The 21,187-nt window shown below is 35.3% G+C and overlaps 1 protein-coding gene across 3 annotated transcripts in view; it reads left to right on the forward strand.

Moving 5' to 3' along the window:
* ZNF148 (zinc finger protein 148) overlaps positions 1-21,187 on the forward strand; it is a 122,148-nt gene that overhangs the window by 44,181 nt on the left and 56,780 nt on the right. For all 3 annotated transcript variants that reach the window (XM_068546577.1, XM_068546579.1, XM_068546578.1), the window contains one exon: positions 4,669-5,017. In XM_068546577.1, the coding sequence (XP_068402678.1) occupies positions 4,685-5,017 (333 nt within the window). In that variant the 5' untranslated portion in view covers positions 4,669-4,684. The remainder of the gene's footprint in view (positions 1-4,668; positions 5,018-21,187) is intronic.

Here is a 21,187-nt window from a genome sequence, read left to right on the forward strand (position 1 = left end):
TTTCTTAATCGGCTGCAATTTGGATTACTTTTACACAGCTGAACCAAACATTTTTCAGTACAAAAGGATGGTGGGAGTGTGTGTGGGAGAGGGAGAATTGAATGGAGCAGAAAGCTGAATTGTGGTCCCCTCAATATCCCTTTTACTATACCTTCTAGCTTCTCTGGCAGAGGGATGGAGATGAGGGAAGAACAAAACTTGGAAGGGGGAAAAGAACTCAGCGTTTGAAGTAATCTGCTAAAGGGGGATTTCAGAGAAATTGGCCTGAAGTGGGCCCCTTCCTTCCCTCCCTCTCTTACTAAGTTCTAGTTTTTAGCAATCTCTGTTCTGGGTAACTCCAGAAGGAGTGCCGTCTTACCTTTAGCTCAGTTAGTTCTAGAACATCACTGTCCGTCCTGTCTTGGATCATAACAGCTCTGCGATTTTATATTCTTTGTCAGCTGCCCAAGCTTCCTTCAGTTGCAGAATAATGGGTCATTACAAGGAGCTCAGGGTGGCTTATTGCTTATTACTCCACCTAGTCCTTCCTTTTCCCCATTTGACAGAGGCTCCTGGGAATGCAGATTAGTTGTTTATTTCTTTTTTTCTTCCAGAGCAGCCTTTCATGTAAGTGACATGACTTAAGCATTCTTTCTTTTTTTCTCTCTCCTGTGTAATATTCCTAACTCCTGAATTTCCATTAATTGTATAGATATTTGGGTCAAAAAACAGTTGGCTTTTTGAAGGTTTAGCAGGAAGAGACATTTAAATATTCACATGTTAGTGCAGATTGATAACATCAGTTTCCTTTCTTTACACTCAGCTGATCCTCCCTGAAAATATTGAAATTAGCGAAGGGAAGTAGCCTGTGTTAACTTTTGAGCATGGGACCTTTTGCTGTATTTGGGTTTTTGAATGTGCAGAGAAGCACATAAGAGCTTTGACATAGATCATGTAGGAGCTACAGGGGGGAAAGTTAAAGATAGTAAGTGCATATAAGAGAGCTTCAAGGACAATAAAAAACATACTTTTCTTTATCATTTTTCTTAGGGTAGCTTTGTCCTTTTCCCATTTACCATGGGCTTAGTGAAATTAACTTTTTTTGTTTGAGAGCCTTGTTTATTTCCTGTCCAGCTTACTCTGCCCAGAAGCTGGTTGAGGTGTGTGATACAAGTGGGGCTCACTTATTTGTCTATGTATCTTCTTCTTGATTTTTTTTTTTCCACTTAATATATCTTGGAAAACTTTTTACCCAGCACATATAACTACCTCATTCACTTTAGTGGCTGTGTGTATTCCAGTGTATGGTTGAATCATAATTAATTTAACAAGTCTTCTATTAGTGGATGCTTAGGTTGTTTCCAATCTTTTTCCATTAAAAGGTCGCAGCAGACATCCTTGTACATACATCTTTGGTTAATTTTTATGACTAAGCACATACATAGGATTGTATATACTCCTGGCAGTGAGGTTGCTGGCTCAGTGGTACATGCAGTTTTCATTCTGGCAGATTTTCCAAAACTAACTTTAAAACCTTGTCAAAGCAGTGTTCATTGATATTGAAATCTGTGTTGAAATCTTAGTAGTTTCTGGTATTTAAGGGAAATTGTCTCAAGAACAGTTTTTAGGCTAGCCAGTAATTTGAAATATATGGCTTCATTTGGGGTCATAGGAATAAGAAACCATATGTAACAAAGGCAGAGCGATTCCTTTTTCCGTATATATGGCCTGTTTTCGAGAAAATTTTCGAGGAGGTCAAGTTTGCCTTCGTTAACAGTATTTCCACTTCCCGTTTTATTTACTACCTGTATATTGAGGTGTGGTATCTTCCTGTTCCAAATCCCTCATTCTGGCACTTTTTTGCAAACCTGCCTTTTTTCCCCCAGATATTCTCTCTCTCCAAAGTCCTTTGACTTCCTCAATACTTACTGTTTCAGCCTGATGTTAGGGATAAGGTTAGTTTTAAAAAATTATGTTTTTATGTTTATTTTAATAGGCATATTACATATTAACACAGTATTATAGGTATAGTTTTAAATAGTATACATGTATTAGGATATGATAAATTTAAAAAAATTGATGAGGTGCATGACAAAAAACATTGGAGATGAGGACCACTACTTTAGGGAAATATAGACCTTGCATTGGGTTAGTAAGTCAGTTTCAACTTTAGCTAATTTTTTTAAAAAAGTTCTGTCCTGGGTCAGTTTGTCTAATATCTTTTATTAATGTCTTCTTTTAATAACTACTTCTTTTACTTCTCCCGTATTCTTTAAAAGCTCCCAAGGGTGTGGTTTGTTTTTTTTTATAATAATGTATGTGGCAATTGCAGATGTCACAGCAATAAAGGGTGGCTTTGTGTATATATACGTCCCTCTTAAGTTGGGGGCTTTCCAAATCCTTTAGGAAAACAATAAACAGATTAGAAGAATATAATTGATTTGGTAAGGATTTCTAAAGAAATAAGCAAATTTTAACCCTAAGAGACTTAAATTTCACTTAGTTGGGGGATAGTTTATTCTCTAGAAATGTGATAAATAGAATATTTGAAGAGGACAGTTATTTGGTGATATGTTTTAAATGTTTGTCCTTTAGACTACTTAAAGATTTTGGAAAGAGAAATTAGGTTCTTGTTCCTTTGTCCAGTATGTATTCTGGACTTAACATTACTACCTGGTACCAGGGAAGACAAGGTTAGCAAGTATGAATTATATTTTTATTTACTTTGCTGTTTATATGAGCTGTTTTTTGAGCTGTGCATTTAAGTAAAGTTTTCTCCCTAGATGATAACCTTAGTAAATGAAAGAGGATTTAAATTTCAGTAGTGTATTTGAATTTAACTGATCATTTATTGTACCTCTGAAAGCTATGATCAAAGTAGTAACCATTACTACCTGATTGATTTGGGAAAGAGTTGACTAAACTGAAACATAGTTAATGCATTTACTAATTGTGGGCCCATCATGTTGGGCGAGTGTGTGTGTTTATTTTGCACAATCTGATAAAAAACAAACAGTACCAATGTTCTGACATCCTTTGAGATGAAGTTTCTTTGGATTTCATGATTATTGTTACGCTAGTTCCTCAAGTAACACAGTGGAGTGCGAATTTACAGCACTGAAAGTTAGAAGATTTAACGTTGCCTGTTTTTTCTGTAATAATGGAAAAAATAAGATAATGTAATAAGATAATGTAATTATTTAATAGTGTCTAGTTCTTATCATGACCTCTTAAATTTATTTAATCATGTGCAATTATTTAAGAATATATTAGTAATGAAAATACTACTTTTTCCATTTTAACAAATTTAAAAGCATTTGAAAGAAATAAAATTTTATTATAGGAAGTTTTCAAATTAGAGATAAATGTAAATATGAAAAAAACCTGATAATTTCACCACCCAGTGGTAATATTAATATTGTTAGCATTTTCAGTAAATCTGTGTACAAACACATATTTATACACACATTTCCCTTAATATATCAGGCTTTTCCCCCAAATTTTCAAATATTTTTCAAGAATATTTTTTGACTGTATGGATATTTTTTGAATTCCAACAGACTTTAACTTTTTACTGAAGTATAAATTCAGTAAATTTGAATTTATTTATTCTGGCAGAAATGTATGCATATCACGGATATATACATCTTAAAATTTTACAACGTGAGCACACCTGTGCAATCAGCATTCAACTCAGGAAAAACATTGTCAGTTTCCAGACACCCCCCTTTTCCTACCTCCTATCAACGGCCTCTTCACCCAAGGATAGCCATTTTTCTGATTCTGTTTTTAAGAAAAACATTGAGATATAATTTATATACAATAAAATTCACCCATCCTAAGTGTACAGTTCAATGATTTTTAGTAAATTTACTGAAGTCTAGTTTTAAAACATATGTATGAATATAATTTAACCAGTTTCCTTTGTTGAATACGCAGTGTAATTCCAGTTTTTCACTATTGAAGTACTGCTGTAGTGATTTTCCATGCATATCTTTATATGTATTTCTCATTTCATCAGGATAGGTTCCTAAAAGTAAAATCACCAGTTCAAAGAATATGTGCATTTTTATGGCTTTTGATATATGGTACCAAATTACCTTTGAAAATAGTTGAACTAATATACTCCCACTGTCAGTAGATGAGTGTCTTTTTTTTTTTTTTCTCCTGCCACCTCAACCTCAGATGTATTTTTTAAGAGTTATTATCAGTTTGGTGGATAAAATATGGTTTTAATGTTCATTTCTTTAATTACTACTGTAAGTGAATATTATTTTATATATTTAGTGACTATTTCTAATTTTTCTTTATGATTTGCCTGATACTGTTCTCTCAGTTTATTTCTTAATGTTATTTCTTTTTATTTTTAAGACATTTTAGTATATTAAAGGATGTGGATCCTTCTGGTGTTACAAATACTTTCCCCCAATTTGCTTTATGTTATGCTCATTTTTCATAATGAAATAGATTAGGATTTTGTGTCTTAATGTCAGAAATAAAAATTTGTGTTTTACTCTACCAGCCTTTGGAAATTTATCATGGTAATTTTTAAATTGGAGGCAATATTGAATTATATGAATAAAACATTTTTATTATAGTGTGAACCTTTCATAATTTGAAATTTAAAAAATTCAAGTAGACATATAAAACTAATTTATTATGCTTTGTTGCCAAACTTGGTCTTTCTAGGCAGTTATACTTAAGCATGAACATTGACGACAAACTGGAAGGATTATTTCTTAAATGTGGCGGCATAGACGAAATGCAGTCTTCCAGGGCAATGGTTGTAATGGGTGGAGTGTCTGGCCAGTCTACTGTGTCTGGAGAGCTGCAGGAGTCAGTTCTTCAAGATCGGAGTATGCCTCACCAGGAGATCCTTGCTGCAGATGAAGTGTTACAAGAAAGTGAAATGAGACAACAGGATATGATATCACATGATGAACTCATGGTCCATGAGGAGACAGTGAAAAATGATGAAGAGCAGATGGAGACACATGAAAGACTTCCTCAAGGACTACAGTATGCACTTAATGTCCCTGTAAGTAATTCCTTTATAAGATATTAAACTTACAGTTAGAAACATAATTAATTTGGTATTAAGTGATACAAGTCATTGAAGAAATTTCAGAAAGTGTTTAAAGGCTGAATATAAATAGTTCAAATGGGCATTATTAAATAGATATACTAAATATTGGTAAAAATCATAGTTGAAAAGGCAAAATTAAGTTTTGGTATTACATACATTTCAGAAACTTATCTTTTCTGGATAACATTTATTTATTTATTTATCAGGATTACTGTGTATTGAATTTGTGTGTGTGTGTATTAAATTTTAAGTGCTTAATTTAAAAAGATACTTTGTTTCAACTTCTGGATTTCTCCTTAAAGAGTAGAAAGATTGAATCTGGAGCACAGCTGGAAAAAGATTGTACACTTGAGAGTTTTTCCTTCAAATTCTGTAACTCTTGGCAGTTCCTGCCATCTTTATTTTTTTCATTATCTTTAAAAAGGATATCAGCTCTTTAGTCTGTTTACCCTGGATGTCATAGGTCATCACCTAAGGTACTCTTTTGTAGGCACCCATAACTTCTTTTTTTTTCAATTCAAATGAACATTTATTGGGCCCACATTAAATGGGACATGGTGAAGAGATTACGAGATGCCCCTTTTCTGTCTGTGTACAATTTCTGCCACTCTTTCCTCAAGTGGGTACATCCTATGTCTCACAGTCTTTGCAATTATTCAAGCTCCTATAATGGAATGGTAGGCTTGTTCAGAGGCTCAGAATCTTTTTAGAAAGTTGTGGTTAGCAGAGTGATGGTCACAGCTAATGGAGAATTGCTTCATTTTCTAACAAAAAACAAAAACAGCTGGACTCATTGCGTCCCATGAAGATGCTGGGCTCATCTGGTGCTTCAGTCACGGGCTCTTTGGAATAACCAGCAGTGACATCTTCATAATCTTTACTCCATGAGTTTTCTGTGTGAAGTGACTCATAATCAACTCTGGCCTTAGTGACTCCTTCCTCACAGCTGAGGGTGTTTAATTCCACATTAGTAGGTAATGCGAAAAGCCTGTGTGTTCTCCAAATACAAGTCAATGGTTGTTTCTGTATCTTGGTCACTGGTCAAGTGTAGTAGGACAGTGGTTGACTGACTGTAGGTCAGTGATGAATTCTGGGAGTAGTGTGGGGTAAGTCACAGCCAGGGCAAACCAGGCAGAGAGGAGCAGGGCCTTCCTGAGCATGGTGCTGATGCAGGCAGGGAGTGTGGGAGGCTCACGAAGGTAAGGAGGCTGAGTGTTTTTTTTTGCCTTCTTGTATCTTTATTTTTACCTGATGACCAGCAAAACTACAACTGTAATGTAATCCTCTTCTATTGTTTATGTGATATTAAACCTGGATCCTTTCAGTACTTCTGATATACTGTGCTTTTTCTTTTGCTTTAGGACCTTTGTATATCCTACTTGTAATATTCCCCTCAGTCATAGCCCCTCCCTGTTTTTTAACCTAGTTAAAACTTCATCATCATCAGCTTGCCACTTCTGTCTGTTCTAGGTGTAGTTCCTGCAACAGGGACTTGTTCACTGTCTGTCTCTCTGATAGATTGTAGGCTCTATCTATGTATGAGAGCATGAATTTTGTCTTATTTTCTATTATGTCCCAGGTGTTGGCACATGGTGTGAATGAATGGATAACTACTTACAGCTGTGTTCTAATACATGTGCTCACCAACTTTTACCTAGTCCATTGCAATAGCCTTTTCCTTTTTCAGCCTGTTGATGGTGATGGATTACATTAATTAATTTTTTTTTTTGAGAATTTCTTTATTTATTTTTGGCTGCATTGGGTCTCCGTTTGTGTGTAAGGGCTTTCTCTAGTTGCAGCAAGCGGGAGCCACTCTTCATCGCGGTGCGCGGGCCTATGTTGGGAGCATAGGCTCCAGACGCGCAGGCTCCAGTAGTTGTGGCTCACAGGCCTAGTTGCTCCGCGGCATGTGGGATCCTCCCAGACCAGGGCTCGAACCCGTGTCCCCTGCATTGGCAGGCAGATTCTCAACCACTGTGCCACCAGGGAAGCCCCTAATTAATTTTTAAAGGTTGAATCAGCCTTGCATACCTGGAAGAAATTCCACTTTGTTGTGGCGTATAATTCTTTTTACACGTTGTTTGATTCAGATTACTAATAGCTGTTGAGGATTTTTGCATCTATGTTCATGAGATAGATTGGTCTAGTTTTCTTTTCGTGCAATATCTTTGTCTGGTTTGGATATTAGAGTAATCCTGGCCTCATAGAATGAGTTAGGAGTATTCCCTCTGCTTTGGTCTTCTGGGAGAGATTGTAGAGAACGGGTATAATTTCTTCCTTGAATGTTTGGTGGAATTCACCAGTGAATCCGTAGGGCCTGGTACTTTCTTTTTTGGAAGGTTATTAATTACTGATTCAATTTCTTTAATAGCTATAGACCTATTCAGATTGTCTGTTTCTTCTTGTGTGAGTTTTGACAGATTGTGTCTTCCGAGGAATTGGTTCAATTCATCTAGGTTATCAAATTTGCGGGCATAGAGTTGTTCATAGTATTCCTTTATTATCCTTTGAATGTCTATGGGGTCTGTAGTGATGTCCCCACTTTGATTTCTGATATCAGTAATTTATACCTTTTTTTCTTAGCCTGGCTATAGGCTTGCTGCCTTTTTTTTAAAAAAAGTATCTTAACAGTTTTTAAGCATATGGTATTACATACAGTATCAGCATACAGTTAACTATACTCACATTGTTGTACAGTAGATCTCTAGATCTACTGTACAACTGTTTCATCTTGCAAAGCTGAATCTCTATACCCACTGAACACCAATTCCCCATTTTTACCTCTCCCCAGTAAAGACTTACTAATTTTATAGAGAACTAGCTTTTGATTTTTTCTGTTGATTTCCAGTTTTCAGTTTCATTGATTTCTGCTCTGATTTTTATGATTTCTTCTGTTATTTTGGATTTAATTTGCCGTCTGCCCCTCCCGTTTTCAGTGGTGGAAGTTTAGGTGATTGATTTAGATCTTTTCTGATATATAGAAATGGCATTCTAATATAGCATTCAGTGATATAAATTTCTCTCTAAGCACTGCTTTCAGTGTCCCTCACATTTTGATAAGTTGTATTTTTATTTTCATTTAGTTCATTTTATCTTTTAATTTCTTCTGAGACTTCTTCTTTGATTCATGTGTTATTTGGAAGTATGTTGTTTAATATCCAAGCATTTGGGGATTTTCCAACTATTTTTCTGTTACTGATATCTAGTTTAGTTCTGTTGTGGTCTGAGAGTGTTTGTTATATGATTATCTGTTCTTTTACATTTGGGAAGTTGTGTTTTATGGCCCTGAATGTCATCTGTCTTGGTGAATGCTCCATGTGAGATTGAGAAGAATTAGCGTTTTGCTGTTGTTGGGTAAAGTTGTATATTGATTGCAATAGCTTTTTTTTTTAATAAATTGATTTATTTATTATTTATTTTTGGCTGCATTGGGTCTTCATTGCTGCACATGGGCTTTCTCTAGTTGCGGTGAGCAGGGGCTACTCTTCATTGTGGTGTGCGAGCTTCTCATCGCGGTGGCTTCTCTTGTTGCGGAACACAGGCTCTAGGCACTCGGGCTCAGTAGTTGTGGCTCGCGGGCTCTAGGGTGCAGGCTCAGTAGTTGTGGCGCACGGGCTTAGTTGCTCCGTGGCATGTGGGATCTTTCCAGACCAGGGCTCAAACCCGTGTCCCCTGCATTCGCAGGCAGATTGTTAACCACTGCAGCACCAGAGAAGTCCCGCAATAGCTTTCTTATTGGACTGATTGTAGCCTGAGCCTTATCCAGTCTGTATTTCAGATGGTTCCTATAGTGATCTTTCTAAAACGATATTTATACTTATCACTCCCCTACCAAAACTTTTTCAGAGGTTTCTTATTGCTAAACAGCTGAAATGTATTCTTTTGCTTGGGCTGAAAGGGTGATCAGGTCCCTTCTTATCTTATCCAGCTCCTGTGTACAGTGCTTCAAGCCCCTCTCCCCGCTTCATACTTTTAAGTACATTGAAATTACATTAGTTGCCCAGGTCCAATATGATTTTTTCTATTACTTCTGTACATGTTGTATATACCTGTAATATTCTTTGTTTGGCAGTCTACCGTTTTTCACTTCTCAAAGCTTTCTTTTGTGTAATTTTCATTATAGTAACTAACTTATTTTTCATTTCTTGGCCTGCAGGACCATGAGGTCTCTTTTCTGGAACCTGTATTTTAACTTTGTGTTCTCAATAACTGGGCTATGGTAGGCAGTCAGATACTTTTTGAGTGAAAGAAATTTTTTTTAATTGAGAAAAAGTTTAAATTGAAATGCTGTGAGATCCTTAGTTTATAGTTTAGAGTTTTTACAACTGCATAAACTTGTATAACCCACAAGGCATCAAGGTACAGAATATTTTCATCATCCTAGAAAGTTTGTGTTTCTTCCTGGTCAGTCCACTCCACAACAGTTGTTGTGGGTTTTTTCCCCCCCATCATAGATTAGTGTTGTCCTTTGAGAACTTTATGTGAATGGAATCATATGTAACTCTTGTGTCCAGCTTCTTTTTTTTTTTTTCCCCTATAGAATATCAATTTTATTTGAAAAAATTCTACTATAGAACTAAATAGGGACTTCCCTGGTGGCACAGTGGTTAAGAATCCGCCTGCCAGTGCAGGGGACACAGGTTTGAGCCCTGGTCCCACATGCTGCGGAGCAACTAAGCCTGTGTGCCACAACTACTGAGCCTGCGCTCTAGAGCCCGCGAGCCACAACTACTGAGCCCTAGTGCCACAACTGCTGAAGCTCGTACTCCTAGAACCCGTGCTCCACAACAAGAGAAGCCACTGCAATGAAAAGCCCTTGCACCACAACGAAGAGCAGCCCCCAGTTGCCGCAACTAGAAAAAGCCTGTGTGCAGCAACGAAGAAAATAAATAAATAAAATTTTAAAAAAAGAACTAAATAGCTGTAACTAAATAGCAGTATTTTTCACATAGTTTTTACTTACTAATTGAAGAGCAACTGAAACAATGTAAAATAATAATTGCTTTTCCTGTGGATAAGTATATTAAAAAGTAACATTCATCTTTACAAAGTGTGCATTCCTATTGTGTTATAGTATAATCTCACAAGTTAGAGATTGATTAAGGGTTTCATTTCGCAGGTGTTGGTACTGAACACCTCAAAGCAGTAGTCTATTGTAATGTATTTTAAATTAATTTTCAGTTGCATTAGAAAGAGAATGATGGCTTGGTTATTTAGTTGTCACACTAATGAAGTAGGTATTTTAAAATTTCTTCTCCAGCTTCTTTTGCTCAGCGTAGTGTTTTTGCAGTTTTTCATGTTGGTTGGGTGTATAAGTAGTTCATCCCTTTTCATTGTTGATTAACATTCTGTTGTTTTATTATCCTAAAATTTTGTTTATTTATTTCCTTCTTTATGGTTATTTATTATCTCTAGTTTTCAACCTTTATGGATAAAGCTGCTATGAACATTGTTGTGCAAGTCTTTTTTCTTTTCTTTTGGGTACATTTTTATAGAAGTTAAACTATTTCTCTTCTGTTTTCATTTTGTTTGATCTAGTGTCTGTCTTTCCATTAGTATTACTCTTTTATTTTAAATTAATTTTTATTGGAGTATAGTTGCTTTACAATGTTGTGTTAGCTTCTACTGCACAGCAAAATGAATCAGCCATACATATACATATATCCCCTCCCTTTTGGATTTCCCTCCTGCATCAGTATTACTCTTGATCGCTGTATTTTTTTTAATATAAATTTATTTATTTATTTGTTTGTTTATGGCTGCGTTGGGTCTTCGTTGCTGTGTGTTCAAAAAATTTTCAGTGTGTAATTGTTTATGACTGGTATATAGAAATGCAGTTGATTCTTTTTATATTGACCATGTATTCTGTGATCTTGTTATATGCACCTATTAGTTCTAGTAAGATTCCTTAGGTTTATTCACAGTCCCTATTATCCATAAATTTTACATCTTCCTTTCCAAGCTAACTTCTTTTTTCTTCCTTATTGTATTGACTAGGCCTCCAGTACCGTGTTGAATAGAAGTGGTAAAAGTAGACATCTTTGCTTTTTTCCTGATCTTTACGGGACTGCATTCAGCTTTTCACCATTAAGAATTGTTTTAGCTAGATTTTTCTTAGGTGATCTTTATTTATTAGGTGGAAGAAGTTTTCTTTTTAGTTTGTTGAGATTTTTTTAAACTATGAATAGATGTATAACTTCATCGATATTTTTTCTGCATCTGTTAGATGATTATATGATTCCCCCCCTTTTTTTAAAATATATTTATTTATTTTTGGCTGCGTTGGGTCTTCGTTGCTGCACGCGGGCTTTCTCTAGTTGCGCCAAGCGGGGGCTACTCTTCGTTGCAGTGTGTGGGCTTCTCCTTGCGGTGGCTTCTCTTGTTGTGGAGCATGGGCTCTAGAGCGCAGGCTCAGTAGTTGTGGCGCATGGGCTTAGTTCCTCCGCGGCATGTGGGATCTTCCCGGACCAGGGCTTGAACCCTTGTCACCTGCACTGGCAGGCGGATTCCTAACCACTGTGCCACCAGGGAAGTCCCTCCTCCCTTTTCTTAATATAGTGAATTTATTGATTGATTTTCAAATGTTAAATCAACCCTGCATTCCTGGGATAAACCACACTTGGTCATGATGTGTCATCTTTTTTATAAGTTGCTGGATTCAGTTTACTAATTTTTTTAAAAGAATTTTTATGTGTATGTTTATGAGGGATACTAGTTTTCTTGCAATCTTTGTTTTAGGTATACTGGCCACATTTAAAATGGGGTAGGAAATAGTTCCTTCTCTATTTTCTGAAAGAGTTTGTGTAAGATTGGTATTATTTCTATCATACATATTTAGTAGACTTCACCAATAAAGCTAATCTTTGGCTGAGTTTTCTTTATGGGAAAGTTTTTACTTTCAAATATAACTTTTAAAACATGTAAGGCTACTCAGATTTTAAATTTTATTCTTGATTTAGTTTTGATAAATTATATTTTTCAAAGGATTTGTTCATTCTTTTATTTTTTAATTGAACAAAAATATGCATAATATTTTCTTAATTCTTTTACTGTCTAAAGGATTTGTAATAATTTCTTTTTTCACATTCCTGATAGTGCTAATTGTCTTTTTCTTGATTAATCTGGGTAGAGGTTTACTGGTCTCTTCAAAGATTAAGGTTTGGTTTTATTGAACTCACTATCGTTCATTTGAACTTTCTTTCATCTTTACTCTCATTTATTTCTTTCCTTCTGCTTACTTTTTAATTTGCTCTTCTTTTTATTTTTAATTTGCTCTTCTTTTCGTAGCTTCTTAAAGTAGAAGTTTAGATGACTGTTTTAGACCTTTCTTTGTATACATGTAGGTGTGTGTAACTACCATGACTCTCAGGATACAGAACATCATACCAAAGATCTTCCTGGTGCTACCCCTCTGTAGTCACACCTCTTCTTGTTACCCCCACCATTCCTAACCCCTGGCTATCCTACCCTAATCTGTCTTCCATCTCTAAAACTTTGTCATATTGAGAATATTATATCAGTGTAATCATATAGTATGTGACCTTTTGAGATTGACTTTTTTCACTTAATGCCCTTGAGAGCCATCTGAGTTGTTGTATATATCAATTCTTTGTTCTTTTTTATTATATAGTAGTATTCCATGGTATGGTTGTACCACAGTTTAAACATTCACTTATCGAGAGACATTTTAATTGTTTCCATGTTTTGGCTATTACAAATAAAGCTGCTGTGAACGTTCATGTGTAGGTTTTTGTGTGAACATAGGTGTACATATCTCCAGGATGAATACCCTATCATACCCCTGCCACTGGATATAATCACTCCTAACATTTTGGTGTATGTTCCTCAGTGCTTCTTTGATATGCCTAACATGCATAGGGTCATGTTGCTTTTTATCTATTCTTTTCATTTACCAGCATGGTTTGAACTTTTCTCAACTCCTTACTCTTCTAATACTTCTTAAATACCTGCTTGATATTCCAAATTTTGGATTATCCATAATTGAGTCCTGTTACTCCTAATAGATGCTGATAAATTTGAGTCCCTTGTGCGAATGAATCAATGAAAAGTTGTCTCATACTGTATACCAAATGGCAGAATTTAGGATTTGTGTAACATTGCTTTATAGTAGTACATAACAGACACGAGACATTATATCCCTTACTTATTACTTATGCATTCCTGCTGATAAGGCATAGTGGTGAAGGGCAGGTCTTGGGATCATGAATATACATTTTTGAGTTAAATAGAGGGCATTGATGTAGAAGAGTATGATCCAGGTCTCCCAGAAGGTGAAAACTTAAGCTACATGGCCTTTCATCCTTTCTAGATTGTGTACTAAAAGCCTTTTAAAAATAGATATTGAACACATAAGTGTTTTTTTTCCTTTTATTTGCTCATTCACTTGGAAGTCACAAAGAACTTTATTTCATATTAACTTTTTTTTGTTAATGCAAAACAAAAAGTTGAGTTTTGTGTTTTCTTAAACTGTTAATAACAGTTTAGGTTCTGTAGCCTATGTAAACACCCTATTGTTTTGTGACAGTTGAAGTAGAAGTTTTTCATTTGTGGAAACTACTGGTTTTCAGGATTTATCTTGACCTTACTACTCTAAATCAATCACCCAGCTTCAACTCTGTGGCCCTACATTTTCAACAGCAGTCTGCAGTCTGCAGGCCAACCTTGTTTTTAAAATAATTTATTTTATTTATTTATTTTTGGCTGCGTCAGGTCTTTGTTGCTGTGCGCGGGCTTTCTCTAGTTTTGGCGAGTGGGGGCTACTCTGTTGCGGTGTGCGGGCTTCTCATTGCGGTGGCTTCTCTTGTTGTGGAGCACGGGCTCTAGGCGGAGGGGCTTCAGTAGTTGTGGCATTTGGGCGCAGTCGTTGTGGCTCGTGGGCTCTACGGTGCAGGCTCAGTAGTTGTGGCGCATGGGCTTAGTTGCTCCGCGGCATGTGGGATCTTGCTGGACCAGGGCTCAAACCCGTGTCCCCTGCATTGGCAGGTGGATTCTTAACCACGGCGCCACCAGGAAGTCCTGCAGAACTTTTGAATGTCCGTAGTTTGCTCATTAGAACTTTGTTTTCAAAGATGTTAGAAATTTGAATTAAAATGAGCTAAAACTAATATTTCAGTTCCTCAATTGCATTAGCCACATTTCAAGTGCTCAGTAGCCACATGTGGTTAATGGCGTCTGTATTAGCGTAGATAAAGAATATTTCCATCATTGCTGGAAGCTTTATTGGATAGCACTGTGTTAGAAAGCTTCTCAACTCAAAAACTAAATTTATTTCAGAAATTTGAAAAAAAGTATTTGGCTTATCCTTTTAATTCTTATACCCATAGAAGAGGGATTGGGAACTTTATGGTCTGTATTTTTGCAGTTTGATGTCAAGTATGTTGAAGAGTAAAGGACATGTTTGTATTGACAAAATGGAGCAAACTGTCATTCGTAACGATATATGCCACATTTGTTTTCTAGAAGGCTATTGGATTGTACTTGAACGAAAGGATTTTATAAATTAGGAGCTATAAAAAATCATGTTCTAGTCATTTGATGATATAATAAAGTGTAAAGTATTTCAGGTATTTACAGCTCCTGAAGAAATATACTTCAGTGCTCGTGTAGCTTTTTTATTTTAGTCATGAATTTCTGTGCTGTAAAACAGCATGAATAAAATTGTAGACCTCCTTTTATGCATTTAGTATTTATGATTATTTTGTTTAATGGTCTAGGAAACTCAAGACTTATTTAGCCCTTGCTTTAAGACCTCTCTTTCGTTTTTAGTTTTAAAATTGCCTTAAATCCTGTCATTAGTTTAAGGAGAATTGTATAGATATTTCCCCAAATACCTGTTGCTCCAGTCAGTAAAACTCCAATATGCTCTTGCTAGGAATTTGAGTATATGTCCTGTAATGAGTGACTTTTCCTCTCCTATTTAACAACAACAAAAATAATCATTTTATCCATGTCAGTGATTTTAAGATACTTAACTATTTTTGCCACATATTTTATACTGTTTTAGTTGCAGAATTGTATAACATTTATTGGTAACAAATGATCTTTCACAATCATCCTAGAAGGTGGCAAGTCTGTGTGGCTCTATTTATTTGCTTAAATAGTCATTGGTAGGATATGTTTCTTCCTCTCTTTTTGGCTAACTCCCAACTTGTTATCCCTATGACATTGTATACTTTTTCAACAAAGTTATTTATTAGTTGTAGCCAGTTCTTATTACCATTGTATTTCTTTTAAAGTTCATTTGGGGGATTCAGAAGTAATTTTATGTTCTTTGCAGCTTGGGTCCTTGTCTTTTGAGGCGATTGCATTGGCTTTTATTGGGTCTGTATACTTAAAGAGGTACTCCCCCTGCCCGCATTCAAATGCTTTTTACTTCAGCATACTCTTCCGCTATCATTTTCAGAAACACATTTATTAATTGAGCTCATTTTAAAGAAAATAGATGGTAATTTATATCAGCTCTCTAGGGTTTTTTTTTTTTTAAACAAGATTTTACTTGCTTGTATGGCTCTTAGATAGTGTCCTATTTGATAGGAATCAATATTTTAGCAGAAAACATGGAGTGAGTAATCTTGCTTTATAGTTTTTCCTGGTGAGAGTCATATTATTGCTTATTGTTACTGATTTCAACTCACCTGGCAAGTCGATGAATCAAGGTATCTCCACCAGTAGGTTGTTTTAGAGAGCTAACCCAGAATGGTCTACTTTTCAGTATCCTCCAGTGCTCGTAAATTTGTTGGACTCAATTTATCTTTTTCTTTTCCCCTTAGGTGGACATAAATTGTTAATAGAATATTTCTTTTTAGATTCTTTAATAACATAGCCAGTCTCCTAACACTTTTCATATAGTTCTGTCTGATCTTTGATGTCTAATTGCTTGGTTTGGAATTGTGAGATAGTGGTACTGAATGAGAGTTACACTCTTTCTTATATAAAGTAGTGCCCCAATTGGAAATCATTATAGACAAGGCTGTGATAGGGTCAGTCTAGCTAGATCAGTCTCAGAGATGTCTACTTGGGGTTTTTTCATAATTGTATGATGAAGTTTATTATAAAAGGACTACATAGTCCTTGTAAAAATTAAAATAGTATAGAAGAGAACAAAGAAAAAAGTAAAAGTTCCTTGTTTCCTGCTCTGATTCCAAAGAGATAACCACTAATACTGATATCCTGGAAATTTTAAATTTATAACAAACATACAGAATATATGTCTGTATTTATTTCTATATAATGTGTTTTGTAAATATATATCTTAGGAAAATATACATTTTGTTTTATACAAATTAGATAACGTTATTTTTATATACTTTTGAAATTTGCATTATTCATTTAATAACATTTTGTAGAAATTTCCATGTTATTGCATATAAAGCTTGCTTATTTATTTTAATGAATGATTAAATGATGTGCCTTATTTTATTTAACCGCTCCCCTATTGATGGATATTTATGTTATTACTAGATTTGTTTGAATGAAATAATGATGAAAGGATCATGCTTATATACATAGATATCTATATATACCAGCATGTTTCTTGTATCTATCTATATGTCTACATATTTGTAAAGCTCTTTCTCTAGGTATATGTATTTTTATACAGCATTCATACAGAAAAGTGCACAAATTGTAAGTCACGAATTTCCTCAGAAATGAACATACATGTGTAACCGATACTCACATTAAGACATAGAACATTATCAGTATCCCAGAGGCCCTCCCCTTCTTGTATCCCGTTTAGTCACAACCCTCCTCTAATTCCTAAAGATAACCCCTACCCAAACACTTTTATCATGGTCAGTTAGCTTTACCTGACTTTGAATTCAGTATAAATAGAATCATGTACTATCTACTCTGATGTCTGATTTCTTTGTTTTACATTTTTTATGAGATATGTCCATGTTATTGCATAGGTAGTTGTTTATTCTAATTTCTGTATAATTGTCAGTTGTGTGAATGTATCAGAATTTATTCATTCTAGTATATCTAATATAATAGCCGTCTTGTTTCAAGATGTTGGCTGTTCTGAAAAGTGCTCCTGCAAATAGTCTTCTTTTTTTTTTTGGCCGTGCCAAGTGGCTTGCAGGATCTTAATTCCCCGACCAGGGATTGAACCCCAGGCCCTGGTGGTGAAAGCTCCGAGTCCTAACCACTGGACTGCCAGGGAATTCCCTGCTGTGAATATTCATGGATGTGTCTTTTGGTGCATGTGCACACTCATTTCTGTTGGTTTTATGCTTAGGATTGAGTTTGCTGGGTATGGATATGTTCAGCTATAGGAATTTCTGTCAGAAGTTTTTCTCAGTGGTTTTGCCAGTTTATACTAATTGCTCTGTATCCTTGGTATCTGTTAGGTTGCATTTCACTGATAACTAATGAAATTGAGTGCCTTTCATATTTACTGACAATTTGGTTGGATATTATTTTTTTGTAAGGTACATGTTCATCTTTTGCCCATTTTTCTATTAGGTTGTTTCCTTCTCTTACAGATTTGTAATAGTTCTTTATATATTTGTTGAATATATATATCAGTTAACTTTTCCACTCTTCCACTCTGATTTGCCTTTTTACTCTTTTGATGAACAGAAGTCAGTGTTAATGAAGTTCAATTTATGTCTTTTCCTTTTGGTGTTTTGTGTGTCCTATTTAAGAATTCTTTGCCTGCCCCAAGGTGATGACGATATTTTCCTTTGTTAACTTATAGAAACTTTGATTTTCCTTTTCCATTTAGATTAACAATCCGTTTGGAATTGATTTTTGCTGATGATGTGAGATAGGGATCAAGATTTACTTGATGGCTTTTTCTTTTTCTTTTTTTTTTTTTTTTCCAACTCACCCATAGAAATTTTTTCAGTTTCACTTTGCTGGCTTAATGTTTCAATTCTTAGAATAACTTAATACATTAAGATTACAATGAATAGATTTTTCTTTGATTAATACTAGGGATTTGTACTAAGACTGGACTTAATGTCTTTTTAGGATTATAAAGTAACACGTTTGTTGAGAAAATGTAAAAATTTAAAAACTATAAAGAAGATAATAAAAATTGCTGTAATCTTACTACTCTAGGATAATCACTAACATTTTGTTGTTAGTATTTCAGTGTTTCCTTTTTTTGTTTGTCTTTCTGCATATGTTGTGTTTATGTAAAATGTGCTGCATATGTATTTGTGTTTGTGTAAAATTGTAAAAATATATTTATCAACATATTTATCATTTAACCTTAAACCATGAGCATCTCACTATGTCAATATTATTCAAAAGTAAGATTTCTAATTACTGTATGTCATATAGCTGTATTGTAATTTATCTCACTCTTTCTTTACTGGGTATTAGACTGTTCATACTTTATTTATGATCGTAAATAATATTGTGAAGTTACATGTAGGCATTGTTGTCATGTGAGATTATTTCTTTAGTATAGATTTTCTTAAGACTCTTGATTATATACTGGCCAATTTATAGTCCACAAATGTTGATCAATTTATTCTCCCTCTAGTAGTGTATGAGATTCCCAATTTAATGTCTTTTTAAATGATCTGGAGTAGGAAATGTGAAATATAATTTCCAGATTTGTATGTGATATTGAGAAAAAAAAACAACTGGACTTGGTCTTGGGTTGGGAGTGGAGAAGAAAATTAAAAGATGTCTTTAGATGGGAGACTGGGATATAATACAGCATATTGAAAGGCACAGGGAAGAAAAGAAAGGCAGGGAGTTTGGAAGGAGGTTCTGATGTGAAAAAAGGTTTTATTTTTAGCAGTATTGAGTTTTAGATAATAGGATGTCTAAGTGGAGATGCTCTGTATAAATTGGTAATCTTCTGTGTATCTAAGCAATTACGCATCTGCAATTGTGTAATAATAATTAATAACCATAGATATTTATTTAGAACTTGAAGGTTTTCAGGGTGCTTTTTATGTAATCTCATTTGATTGTCTGATGTGTATAAGCTGGATATTATTACTACCACTAATAAACAGATGAGGAAATGATTATGATAATCAGTAACATCAAAAAATCAACTATATATTGCTATGTACTATAGTTGATACTTTACATATATAATCTCTTTTAACTCTACAGAAATTCTGTGAAGAATATTCCCTCCATTTATAGGTGAAGAAAGTTCCAAATGATTAAATTTTAGTTGTTTAGCCTCACGCTGCTAGTATTACTCTTTGGGATTAGATTGTATTTCTTTTAACTCCCAACCTTTGCTTTTTTAAATTTTTCCATACTACTTACGGAAGCCAAGTTTACCCAATAATAATTGGAAGAGAAGGGATTGAAACTCAAGTCTTACGCTTCAATAAATATTGTTGACATTTTTCCACTTTGGTTTTTTAAAAATTATTTCCTTTCTCTTGAACCACTAGAAGTTCTTTCCACATTCTGGCAGCAACCTAACTATAGTTTATATAAGGGAAAATGAAATATGTTTGTGTAAAAATCATTTTAAATAAGTTTGATTAATTTAGATTTTTAAGAAGCAGTTATATTGGGTTGGCCAAAAGGTTCATTCGGTTTTTTTCCGTAAGATGGCTCTAGTAGCACTAAGTTGTCTTTAACTTCATTCGAAACAATTTTGTTTGATGGTATTGTGACAGCTGTCATATCAGTATGCATTTTAAAAAATATATCAAAATAGGTGAATTTTTGTGTAGCCATTTTAATATTGAAGATGGAAGAAAAAAAGCAACATTTTCGGTGTATTATGCTTTATTATTTCAAGAAAGGTAAAAACCCAACTGAAGTGCAAATGGAGAAGGTGCTGTGACTGATTGAACGTGTCAAAAGTGGTTTGCGAAGTTTCCTGGAGATTTCTCCCTGGACGATGCTTCTCAGTCGGGTAGACCAGTTGAAGTTGATAGTGATCACATCAAGACATTAATTGAAAACAATCAGTGTTATACCACGAGAGAGATAGCCGACATACTCAATATATCCAAATTAAGCTTTGAAAATCATTTGCACCAGCTTGGCTATGTTAATCGCTTTGATATTTGGGTTCCACATAAGTTAAGTGAAAAAAACCTTCTTGACTGTATTTCCGCATGCGATTCTCTACTTTTTTTTGGAAGCATTTTTAAAAAATTAACTAATTTATTTTTGGCTGTGTTGGGTCTTTGTTGCTGCGGGTGGGCTTTCTCTAGTTGTGGTGAGCGGGGGCTACTCTTTGTTGTGGTACGCGGGCTTCTCATTGCAGTGTCTTCTCTTGTTGCAGAACACAGGCTCTAGGCGTGCAGGCTTCAGTAGTAGTGGCACGTGGGCTCAGTAGTTGTGGCTCTCGGGTTCTAGAGCACAGGCTCAGTAGTTGTCACGGGCCTAGTTGCTCCAAGGTGTGTGGAATCTTCCTCCAGGGATTGAACTCATGTCCCCTGCATTGGCAGGCGGATTCTTTTTTTTTTTTTTTTAACATCTTTATTGGAGTATAATTGCTTTACAGTGGTGTGTTAGTTTCTGCTTTATAACAAAGTGAATCAGCTGTACATATGGCAGGCGGATTCTTAACCACTGCGCCACCAGGGAAGTCCCACGATTCTCTACTTAAACGTAATGAAAACGTTCCGTTTTAAAAACAAATTGTGATGAGCGATGAAAAGTGGGTACTGTACAATAATGTGGAATGGAAGAGATTGTGGGGCAAGCGAAATGAACCACCACCAACCACACCAAAGGCCGGTCTTCATCCAAAGAAGGTGAGGTTGTGTATATGATGGGATTGGAAGGGAGTCCTCTATTATGAGCTCCTTCCGGAAAACCAAGCGATTCGTTCCAACAAGTACTGCTCCCAGGTAGACCAACTGAAAGCAGCACTCATCGAAAAGCGTCCAGAATTAGTCAACAGAAAACGCATTATCTTCCATCAGGTTAATGCAAGACTGCATGTTTCTTTGATGACCAGGCAAAAACTGTTAACAGCTTGGCTGGGAAGTTCTGATTCATCCGCCACATTCACCAGACATTGCACCTTCAGATTTTCATTTATTTCGGTCTTTACAAAGTTCTCTTAATGAGGGCTTCCCGGGTGGCGCAGTGGTTGAGAGTCTGCCTGCCAATGCAGGGGACACGGGTTCGAGCCCTGGTCTGGGAAGATCCCAC

This window comes from Eschrichtius robustus, chromosome 6 (assembly GCF_028021215.1).
Source record: "Eschrichtius robustus isolate mEscRob2 chromosome 6, mEscRob2.pri, whole genome shotgun sequence".
Taxonomy (NCBI): Eukaryota; Metazoa; Chordata; class Mammalia; order Artiodactyla; family Eschrichtiidae; genus Eschrichtius; species Eschrichtius robustus.